This window comes from Pleurodeles waltl, chromosome 4_2 (assembly GCF_031143425.1).
Source record: "Pleurodeles waltl isolate 20211129_DDA chromosome 4_2, aPleWal1.hap1.20221129, whole genome shotgun sequence".
Classification (NCBI taxonomy): Eukaryota; Metazoa; Chordata; class Amphibia; order Caudata; family Salamandridae; genus Pleurodeles; species Pleurodeles waltl.
The window spans coordinates 433509577-433521883 of NC_090443.1; the positions used below are offsets into that span (position 1 = coordinate 433509577).

A 12307-nucleotide genomic window follows, 5' to 3' on the forward strand; every position below is an offset into this window, starting at 1 on the left:
TCAGGGCCCTGTGGGCACTGTCACCTCCCTCGAACTCAGGCTGTGGGGAGTGATTGCAGAGGCTCTTTGAGGTGTTGGGTGGCGGCAGTTGAGGACTCACTCTGACTTGGGTTCTGCAGAAGGGGGAAACAGGTCAGCTGGGCCACTCATGATGTGGGTCTCCCTGCCCCTGAAGTCCCTCGACTTGGTTTTCCTCGGCATTGGTGTACAGACTGGAACCACCAAGCCTTGGCTGCTGCAAGGCGTTCCGGTACCCCAGGTGTTGGTGTTGTGATGCTCCCGTCAGTCTTGACATCCCCACACTTGGAGGGAGGATGTTTGAGACCTGTAGGAGCACGGTGACCTTTTCCTGGGTGGCTGCTGCATCTGTAGTCCCGACAAGCAGCAGGACAGTGAACCGGACCTTGCTTCTTTGGTGCCTGCGGCTGCAGGTGAATAGCTTTTCTATTTCAAGGGAGATTCTCTAGCGATTGGCTAAGCAATGGCAGCTCTCTGGGTTTCTTGGAGTCTGCACAGCAGCAGGGCAAGTGTTTTTTTCCACAATTGTCAGGGGCAGCAGGCAGGCTGGCACCAAGTCAGTCGTTGCTCCTCTGTCCTCAGGTCAGCAATCTTCTTTATCCACTCCTTCTCTTTGTCAGTCAAAATCTGAAGTCCTGGTATGAGTGGGTCCCCTAAATACTAAATTTAGGGGTGTTAACGGTAGTAGCCAAACAAGCTACTTACCCCTGGGGTCACTAGGTTCCTTACATTATCACTTCCATTGGGGAGTGGGAATCACCTTGTCCCAAAATTCATAATTCCACCACACACAAGATGGTGGTATTCTTAACTTTGTGTTCACTTCAGGCTGGTCACCCTAGAAGTGTCTCCAGCCTGGCATTGCAACACGCCTCCTGCACAGCTAATTTTTCCAACTGGGGAAGCTGGGGGACGGACTTTGAAGTCCCTGGCCTTGGTATGCAGATATACCAGCCATCCTGCTGACGGAGGTGATAACACCTTTGGCCAGAGTAGGCATTGTTTCTGACCTCGGAGAGCAGCGGCTCTCCCCTCCAGGGGGTCAGAAACTCGTATGGGGTGGCAGGCTGGTCAATACCAGTCAGCCAGCACACCAGAGGACTAGAAGGTTTCAGGGGGCACCTCTAAGATGCCCTCTGGGTGCATATCAAAATAAATCCATTACTGGCATCAGTATGAATTTATTAAGATGAAATGTTTGATACCAAACACCAATATGTTCCGTGCAGCCATCATGTAGGTGGGTCACTCATGCTGACAAAATGTCCAGTAAATGCTTTAAGATGAAAACAATGTCTGGAAATAGAACTAGGCATCACAGAGGTATATCTGCTCATGCAGATATGTCCTCACATGTATTATAATGCACCCTGCCTTAGGACTATCAAGGCCTTTTGTGGGGGTGACTTGTATATAATCTATGCAGTGACTTTGGCTTGGCAAAAAACGTGTGTGTCATGTCGTGTTTTCACTTGGGGCTCGCACCCTAACACGCAGTCTGCAGTGGCAGGCTGTGTGCAATTTTTGTGTGGGTCCCGTAGGGTGGCATAAGTTTACAGGAAGTACGTATTAAAATGATTTAGAAATATAAGGGAGGCTTAGAACAAAATAAATAAATAAATAAATAATACTAATGTCTCTGTATGGTCTGGAAATAAAACTGAAAGCAGTCTGTGGTCTCTCTCTGGTGGAAAATTCAATCCTTTCCGGTATCAAGAGTGGAACTGGGAATCCGTCTGCAGCACTTGAATTATTGGGTCATTTTACATTTGGTTTTCACTGATTCAGTGGACAAATCGGTGACATTTGCCACCCTGTCGATGCAGGAAGCCAAGGCATCAGGCAATGGAAGGATGATAGGTCGGTGGGGCTATTGGAGGGGGGTATTGCTCTGGCATTGACTCGGAGATGTGTTTTTCTGTATTGTTGGATGAGAGAATGTAGGGAGAGGGTGAGTGAGGGCTCCGGGCCAGAAAAGGGGGCGCTCTCCCCACCAACACACACAGCCCTGGAATCTGGCATTGGCCCAGGGCGGTTATTCAGAAGGGATGTGTGAGGAGGGGAAATGTAGAGGTCTGGGCTAGACTTGGACGAGTATTTTTGCCTCCCTATGGAGATCAAGGGTTCAGATGGAGCTAGGCTATGGCCATGCCATTTATTCACCTGCCATTGATGTAGTGGGTGCACTGCAGCGTCACGTTAAACCAGGTAAGGTGTCTCCTAGACTGGAATTATAGACTCCAGAGTTTTGCACTCAAGATTACAAGGTGTGGAATTTGCAGAAATGGGGATACTGCGCTAGAGGCACAGGGCCTCAATGAATGGCCAATGGCTGAATTCTACCCAGTTACCACTCCGAGGGAATGCCACAACTGGTACTAAGGACCTAGGTGTCTTCGGTAGATTGTATGGGTTTGAATCTAACCATGTTTATATGGAGTTCCTCACTGAACTATCCTTTTTTCTAAGGACTGGCTAAGGAATTGGACTCTATCCCGGAAATCCTATTTCAAGGATATAATGATAGTGCAGCTTTAACAGAAGTTCCCTTTTTTCCAATATTCATATAGCACAAAGTTGGCCAAAGTACATTAGAGTGCTTTACACAGCACAGGGAGATTAAATGATTTGCCAGAATCACAGGATATTCAGCCAACGTCAGCAGCCCCAGCTGTTAGGCCACATCTCCTTCTCCCTTTCTTTTGAGAACAGTAGCTAATTTTAACAGGAGAAGCAGGATGCTATGTCAAATGCACTGCTTTTAAGGGGTGAGATATAGGCAATATAACAAACTGAAAATTGATTAATACTGTTAATCGTCCAGAGACTGAGCACCCATGGAGAAAGGGATTCAGCATTTGCTATTGAAGCTCAACTGGATACGCGGGACGAGGAGTACAAAATAAATGAAAAAGGAGGCCAGGTTCCTGCTCTCACCTTTCAGCTTCATCACGAGCAACTATGTCACCTTTTTTCAGTGCTTTGATGGCATACAGGCCTCCTGTCCTCTTGTACTCAGACAGCAGAACCTGAAAATTGACAGAGAAACAAAACTTAACTCCTGCACAATGGCACATAAAGGGAGATCTGTGGTACTTGAGAAAAAACTGTTAAGATTAAAGGTTGAATGGAAAGAAACAAGTAGGAGGGGTTAAACGCTACTTGAAGAAATTAGCTTTCTGATCTAGATGCAAAAACAGAGTGCATGATAGGAAAGTTTGAAACAATTGATATTTAATTTTGTAAGGATGGATGTGGAAGAGTGACTCCAGTAACTTTCTTTATAGATTTCACCACACGTTCACACCCCAAACAACAGAGCAAACACTTTCACTTCACAAGTCAAAAGTCCACAGTAAACAGTTATAACCCGAAAACCTGTACACACAGAGCAACTGGTGGATACAGTTCCCCTTTCTGCCTTACAGGTTAACAGCATAAAATACAGACAAAGCTTTGTCAATGGGAAAAGAGCTCACCTTAAAAATATAAAACCAGATATATATCTGTAGAAATAGTTTTGCTCCTTGAAGCGCTTTGAGATTTACATGCTAGGTGTTATTGTGCACTCTAGTGGTTAACATAAATTGAGCCATAAAGGCTCTGTCTGCTATCGTTGCTGCCCAAAGGAACAAGCTTTGGGGAAGTGTATAGGTCTTGCCTTTGCAAGCTACTGGCCTTGACAATATTTTGCCAAAGACGTACAGCATCAGAAAAAAAGAAATGCCCACACAGGTGTACAGGTCATGACACTATGAAGACCTAGCATGAGGATGACGAGTGGGTGCATACGTCACCAAGCATGTATTAAGCATACAGCATTATGTAGCTGCCATTTTGTATATCTTTTTTTATTTACCATGTTAATGTGTAAATCAGTTCCGCAGTTTGGGCTGTAGCTGTGTCTAAAATTACTATAAAAAATGAATGGTAAGACAAGTTTTGGGACCCCCCTTCTCGGTGACCTCCTGATGAATCACCCCAAAACTTTCCATGCACAAGTAGGCAAAGATCACTTTAAAAAAAAAAAAAAAAAAAGTTTCATGAAGTGTCGTCAGACAGCCAAAGTTATTAGCAACACATAAATGTAATTTCCTATGGAAAGACCATCCTAATGAAATTGTTACTTACCAGTAGGAGTAGTTTTGCAGCTTGAAGAGTTTTCTGGATTCACATGCTGTGAATGCTGTGTGTCTATTCTGCCATCTAGTGTTTGGTTCTGGAAATGTCTGTTTTCTCACCCTTTTATTTTCTTCCTTTCCTCCCTTGGGCTTTGTCTACCACAATTTGGTGCTTGGTCCATCCCCTATGTGACATCAGATGGTGCCCCGGACGTTCCTGTGCGTGGTAGCCATCTTCAGATTCTGTTTTCTCTTTTCCTACTGGATGTAAAAAAATATATATTTTCTTTTCTTTTTTTTTTAATATGACCTCAAACACACCTGTTTGTAGTGTTCTCATTTCTGGGAGGTGGATGAGTTGCAAGTGAATCCAGAAAAACTCTTCAAAATGCAAAACTACTCCTACTGGTAACCAACCATTTAGTTTGCAGCATGAATCCTTTCCTGGATTTGCACGCTGTGCATTAGATTATGTCTCGGTTTCATCTTCCCTGGGTTGGATAGGGTGAAATGAGGATGAGTTCGCAAACAGGTGCTCTAATACTTTCTGTCCCATCTGTGCCTTTTTATGCATTTGAATATCCAGGCAGTCTTTAGAGCAATGTATCGCAGTTCTGCTTTAAAGACCTGTCATTTGTTGTGTTAGGACCTTGTTTAGGCTCCACATGGGGCCTGGTTTGCTTCTTGGTGAAGCTATTCTTTTTGTGCCCTCTAGGAATCTTTTGATTATTGGCGCTGTGAAGAAATTTTTGCATGATGCTATTTTAGTGTAGGCCACAATTGCTACTAAATGGACGTTGAGAGATGAATAATTAATTCTGTTGTCCAGCAAATGTGTGCCATACGTATTGACGGGTTCCTGTGTGGCTATTGCCTGATAGGTATTGTTCCTTGTGGACCATACGAGACAGCTATTCCATTTAGCTGCCAAGCATTGTCTTGCTGTTGACTTCCTTGCTTCCTTTAGTATTTCCATGTTCCTAGGGTGGCAGCCATAGGTGACCAAATTCTATGTATTGAGGTGGCGGGCTTATACGGTGAGTGTGGATGGTTCTGGGTGAAACACTTGTCCTTTCTGCATTGTCAGGAGGACCTGCTCCACCATGATTTGGATCACCTGCCCCTGGAGAGTTCGAGTAGATCCGACTACCAGGTTTGTCTGGCCCATTGTGGGGCTATGAGAATGAGATCTGTTTCCAGTTGGTTGGCCTTCTCCAGTACCTTTGGTATCAGTGGAATCAGTGGAAAGGTGTAGGCAAATCTCCATGACCAGTTTAGTGACATGGCATTCCCTTCAGATTGGTGGAGTTGAAACCTGGAGGCAAAGAGTTGGTATTTTCTGTTTTCTGCACTTGCGAACATATCGATTGATGGTGTTCCCCAGAGCCGGAAGATGCTTTCTAGGCTTTTTTGTTTTGTTTCCCATTTGTGTGAGCTGCGTTCCTGTCTGCTCAGTCTGTCTGCCTCTATGTTGGCCTTTCCTGGTAGGTGGATTGCCTGTAAGTTGATCCTCCTCTGATGAATTGCCCATTTCCACATCTCTTGGGCTAGTTTGCTCATGGTTAAAGAATTTGTGTCCCCCTGCTTGTTCAGAAAGAACATTTTTGTTGTATTGTCCGCCTGGATTAGTATGGTCTTCTCTGTAATGTGTGTTAGAAAAGCTTTCAGGGCTAGCAGCACTGTCTTCAGTTCTAGGAAGCTGATGAGCTTTACTGAGTCTGTGCTGTGCCACTGACCACAGATTTTCAGCATTCCTGTGTGTGCTCCTCACCCCTTGTGGGAAGTGTCCGTTGTAATGGTCACTGATAAAAGTTGTTGCTTTGAAGGGTCTCCCTATAGTTATGTATTTTCATGCCCACCACTGTACCTCCTCCTGTATTTTTGTTGTTGCAACCACTAGAGCTTCCCAACTCCTGGTGTTTTCTTCACCATCTGTTGCATAGCCATTCTTGGAAAGGGCGCATGTGGAGTCTAGTATGGGTTTTGAGGGAAATGCATGATGCCATCATGCCCATCAGTTCCATGACTGTCCTCACTGTCATAGATTGCCCCCTCTGGTAGAGGTGAGTTTGGTCTGTGATTGCCTGTATTCTCCTCTGAATTAGATATGCGGTTTTTCTTTGACCATCCAGTGTTGCTCCCAGTGATGAATTTTTGTGGTTTATGAAAACCCAGTTTTTGTAGAGTTGTGATCACCGTTTGAATGTCTTTTGACATTTCTCCTTTGTTTTGGCCGTTACTAGCCAGTCGTCCAGGTAAGGGGTAGATGTGGATTCCATTTCTTCTCAGGAAGGCTGCAACTGTAGCTAGGCCCTTTGTGAAAACCCTTGGTGCAGACTTTATTCCGAAGGGTAATGCTTTGCATTGATATTGTACCTTCTCAAGCACGATTCTGAGGTACTTTTTGTGTGCTTGATTCATAGGTATGTGCAGGTAGGCATCCTTTAAGTCTATGCTTGCCATGTAGCCCCCCTTTTACAGGAGCGGAATTATCTGCTGTAGCGTCGTCATTATGAAGTATTGCATGTGGATGAATTTGTTTATGAATCTGAGGAACAGGATTGGTCATAGTGTGAGGTGCTGTTTTAGCACCAGAAAAGAAGGAGGGTAGTTTCCCTTGCTTAACTCCCTTGTTGGTAACCCCTCTATTGCATGTTTCTGCAGGAGTTATTTTACTTCGTTCCGTAATAGTACCAGTCATTTTTCCTAATACTTTTTCCTCTTTGGTGGTCTTGGTACCGGAGGTCTTGTTAATTCTATTCAGTAACAGTCGTGCACCATGTTTAATACCCACTTGTCTGTTGTTATTTTTGACCATTCTTCTGGGTAAAGAGCTATTCTGCCTCCCGCTGGTGGTGTCTGTGGGCTTAAGGCTGTTTTTGAGTCACTTTGAACTTCATCCACCTCCATTGGAGGTTTGCCCTTTAGTCACCCTTCTACCATGAAAGGGCTGTCTTGCAGGTTGTTGCCATTGGTGGTATCCCGATTGTTGACCAATTTGTTGTGTGCAGCCTTGGCCTTGTTGTTAATGTTGTTGTCCTGTTAGAAAATGTTCCCTTCCTAAGGCCTTTTGGGTTTGTTTCCACTTCCGAAAGTACTGATGTATTGTAAGGGACCCATTGCCTTTGCTGTCTCATTTTCCCTTTTTATTTGCTGTACAGACTCATATAATCCCTGGCCAAACAAGGCCTCTCCTGTGAAGGGTTTATAGATAAATTTAAGCCTGGACTTCAGGTTTAAAGCCTGAGATCCTGAGCCAGCTATGTCTTCTAATGGTTGTGTCTGTACACATTTGTCTGCTAGCTGTATCTGTTGCATCCAATGCAGATTTTAAAAAAGTGTTGGTGATGTTTTTCCCCTCCTGAATAATAGCCTTGGCTCTTCTCCTGCCCTTCTCCTGGAGTTTTTTATTTTGTTCCTCCACCTCATCCCATTGTTGGTGTCCCTATCTACTGAGTAGGGCATTATAATTGGCTAATCACCCCTGTGTTTCAGCTTCCCTTTCCATTTTTCTCCCTACCATGTCCAGCCTTTTGCTTTCCTTCGCGGGTGGTGGGCCTGTGGTGGTATTGGCATTACTCCTTCTTCTAGGGGTCATAATAATGATAAGAGTGCCACAGTGTTTCCCTGGATATATTTGGGGTCCTTTGAAGATGGCTTATACTTCTTTTCTATCCTTGGCGTTACACCTTTACTTGATGCTTGATCTTTGAAAGCTTCCTTGCCCTGGTCCAGTGTGCTAGGGAGCATAGGATGATACAGGTTTCCCTTACTTGGGGGTCTCTTTTGGGGACTCCGGAGCCTCAGTGCATTTATTCTGCTTTGACGGTCTGCCTTTGTCTGTCTCCCTGTACTAGGATCCGTGGACCACTTTTGCTCGTGGCTGACCTTCCAGCGCCATTTTCTTGAACGTCGGGCTGCCTTATGTGACTTTTTTGGCCAGGAACCTTAGTCTTCGAGGGTTTCGGCAGTCATTTTACCTTGTCATGTTTTTTCTCGATGTTATTTGTCGCACATTTCTTCTCTGCATTCCCCTAGAAGATTTCTATGTCTGATACCCCGTGGATTGATTCAGCACCTCTAGCCTGTTGCTCATCATCGCTGGAAAGGCCTAAATCCTTCTGGGATGGTGGTGGTTTTTGGCTGACCATTGCAGGGTGATGCTCTTCCCTCTGTTTTCGGCAAGCCTTACGTCTCTTCGGCACAAACGCAGCGAGGGCCTCACAGTCCTTGTCCCCATGGTCCCCCTGAAGGCAAAGGTTACAGACTTTATGCGGGTCACGCTGTACGAATTTGTGGTGGCAGTTTGGGGAAAACTTAAAAGGGGTGTTTTCCTTGTTTCTCGCTGGCCATGTGAGAAATCTGGTGAGGTTCACCACCAGGGAGTGGGTGAGAAGGTTATTTTCCTCTGTCGTTCTCCTCCATTGGCTTTGGACGATTTTCTTGGAAAAAACCCTTCTATTTTGTATTCTTCGGCGTTGTTCGTAAAAACTTCGGACCACCTCCTTTTACTTCCAGACCCAATGGCAGAAAAAAGAATCCAAAGATGGCTACCAGGCAGAGGAACTTCCGGAGCACCCTCCGACTTCACACAGGGGACAGGCCAAGCACCAAATGGTGGTCAACGACACCAGAGAGGGGGTGAAAAAAAAAAAAAAGAGCGAGAGAGAAAACAGAAAACAAAGACATTTCCAAACCTAACCACTAGATGGCGGAATAATGCACAGCATGTGAATACAGAAAAGGATTCATGCTACACAACTATAACTACTCAGTGGCATTCGCCATTAATATATATGCGCTCCAGGAGGATTTAGGTCTTTATTAGCAGTGGAAAGCAGATCATCATTTTGGGATCTGGCACATTTTTCTTTCAACCTAAGAATAGCCAGGAAGCATGAATGCAGCTGTGTGCGGTGAAAAATGGACAATAAGGCCTCACTGAAATACTTAGAAAGTCTTATTACAAAACAACCAGCAGCATGTCTCTCAGCACAGGAGCAGGGATAGCTTACAGTGGAGTTAGTTGTTTCACATGTTCGTAAAGTGAATACAGCACTTTCATGCTAAACAATACTGTATTCTGCTGTACATGAATAGGGCTTAACTTTTTATGTCTGAAAATTGCAAATATGTAAACAACTCCTCACAATGTTGTACTCTCAAACACCCTCGATGTCATCTTAATAAGATGAACAACTTAAGAAAAATAATTTGGTGAATAACTTAAGGGCACTAATTAAGTGAACAACTTAAGGGAATAACTAGTTGAATAGACCTTTTGCAAATTGTGCACTTTTGCAAATAATGCAGTAATTGTAAACCAAAAGCAGAATGTTGGAACCAAGTAGAATCAAATTCTGGAAAGTGTGTATGCAGAAGGGCATTCTCTGAAGGTTTTTGTTTTGGTCTTTTGATTCAAATGAGTTTGGAAAAAAGTGCTGTTTATTAGATTATAGGAGGGCCACCAGAAAAGATACCATTTTGTAAACAGTAGCTACACATTATGCAATGTGTGTGTTTGTTGGCGGCTGGGGCTCAACCTGGCACCAAGAAAAGATTATTGCACACGTGTCGGATTAAGCAAAGAACAATTTTAACAGAAGAAACCTCACCTTTTTCACTAAATGGAACATTTTTGGGGCCAATAATACATTCAAATTGTTGTGCATGAAAGAATACGTTCATATGTTTGATAAACGGCTAAAAGCCCTTTCTCATATGCAACACTTGTCAAAGCATGCTCCCACCCCCTCAAGACCTACACAGGATGCTCTGCCCTCAGGACACAGACCTTGTTATAACAAGAACAATTATAATGAGGGCTGACGCTTAATGGGAAATTGGGGGCCAGCCCATGCTCTGAGCACCATATATCAGCTACATATACATATAAGCTACACACACACACACAGAAATCTCTCTCTCTCATATAAATATATGTATATATGGAAAATGTTACTTACCCGGTAGACATCTGTTCGTGGCATGTAGTGCTGCAGATTCACATGCTTTGCATAAGTGTGCCATCTAGTGTTGGGCTCGGAGCGTTACAATTTTTTTTCTTCCCCGAAGAAGGTTTGAGTCACAAGATCGAGTGACTCCTCCTCTTGGTGATAGTGTGCATGGGCATCGAGTCCTTTGTTAGGTTGTTTTCCCACAGAAGGGCGAAGTAAAAAGTGTAGAAATGTACATGTAAACACACACACACACGGAATGTATATACATATTTACAGAAATAAAGTACCACAACAGCTACAGGCTTCTGGGGAGGTGGGAGGGTGCATGTGAATCTGCAGCACTGCATGCCACAAACAGATGTCTACTGGGTAAGTAACATTTTCCGTTTGATGGCATATGTAACTGCAGATACACATCCTTTGCACAGACTGTAAAGCAGTCCCCCTCCCAAAATAAGCAGTGACTAGCCTGTAGGAGTTGGAGTAGTCTGAAATTGGCTTTAAGATAACAAGTTTGAATACACTTTACTATCCATCTGGCTAATCCTTGTTTTAAAACAGGATTACCCTTGTGAGGTTGTTGAAAAACCACAAAGAATTGTTTAGACTTTCTGAAATGTTTTTGTTTTATCTATATAGTACATGAGAGCCCTTTTAACATCACAAGTATGAAGAGCTCTTTCAGCAACTGAATATGGCTGTGGAAAGAAGACTGGCAATTCCACTGACAGACTGGTATGAAATGGTGTAACTACTTTTGGAAGGAATTTTGGGTTGGTGCTAAGGACTATTTTATTTTTTTGAATTTGAAAGAAAGGTTCTTCTAAAGGGAATGCTTGAATTTCACTAACTCTTCTTAAGGAAGTAAATGCTACTAAGAAAGCAACCTTCCATGACAAAAACTGGAGAGTGCAAGAATGCATGTGTCCAAATGGTGGACCAAGAAGTCTTGGGAGCATTATGTTAAGATTCCAGGCAGGAGCTGGTAGAGCTCTAGGTGGAATAATTCTTTTAAGGACTTCCATAAAAGCTTTTATAACAGGAATCCTAAACAGAGAAGTAAGCGGTCTGTTTCGGAGGTAAGCAGCTATTGCTGTTAAATGGATTTTAATAGATGAATATGTAAGATTTGCTTTTTGTAAATGAAACAAACAAAAGACACTATCTTGTACTGATGCTTTAAGTGGGTTAATGTTTTGGTTGGCAGTGATATACAAAATGTTTCCATTTAGCTGTATAACACTACCTACTTGTAGGTTTGCGTACTTCCTTTAGAATATCCATACATTCAGATGGAAGCTGTAAATAGCCAAATTCTATGACCTTACTAGCCAAACCGCTAAGGTGAGCATACTGGGATTGGGATGCCTGATTTGACCTTTGTCCTGAGTTTATAGGTCTGGTCTGTTTGGCAGCTTGTGATGTGGTAGTACGGACAGATCCAATAGTGTTGTGTACCAATGTTAACATGCCCAAGTGGGAGCTATGAGTATCATAGTGAGGAAGGTGTGACGGATCTTGTTGACCAGAAATTGAATTAGTGGGAGAGGCAGAAAATCATAGGCATATATCCCTGACCAATTGATCCGTAGAGCATTGCCCTTATGAGGGTGTGGTTACCTGGATGCAAAGTTTGGTCATTTTGCATTTTTGTTTGTGGTAAAGAGGTCTATGTCTGGGGTTCTCCACCTTTAAAGTATTGTTGAATCACTTGTAGGTGAATCTCCTATTCGTGTTGCTGCGTCCTGCTTAAGGGGTCCGCTAGTTGATTGTATATTCCTGGAATACACTGTGCTAGTAGTTGAATCTGATTGAAAATTGCCCATTTCCAGATTGTCTGTGCTAAATGGGGCAACTGAGATGTGTCCTCCCACCCCCCCCAACTGTATTTGCAGATAATACATTGTGGTCATGTCGTCTGTCCTTATCAACACTGTCTTTTTTATGATCTGTATTTGAAAAGATTTGAATGCTAGGAACGCTGCTAGTAATTCCAAATGGTTTATGTGGTAGGTTTGTTGAATTGAGTCCCATTCCCCTTGTATGGTTGAGATGGTCTCCCCAACCTATCATTGATGCATCTATTGTGATTATCGTCTGTGGTAAAGGGTCCTGAAAGGGCCGCCCTTTCAATAAGTTGGTGTGATTCCAACTTTGCAGAGAGTGATAAGTCTAGCGTGTTCAGAATTGCTACTAGATACGGTTGTA

At 43.5% G+C, this 12307-nt stretch overlaps 1 protein-coding gene across 1 annotated transcript in view; it reads right to left on the minus strand.

The window, feature by feature from the left end:
- Nucleotides 1-12307, minus strand: part of LOC138293888 (serine/threonine-protein kinase N2-like) — a 189378-nt gene that overhangs the window by 95504 nt on the left and 81567 nt on the right. The window contains exon 11 of the mRNA XM_069233181.1: nt 2956-3047. Within this exon, the coding sequence (XP_069089282.1) occupies nt 2956-3047 (92 nt within the window). The remainder of the gene's footprint in view (nt 1-2955; nt 3048-12307) is intronic.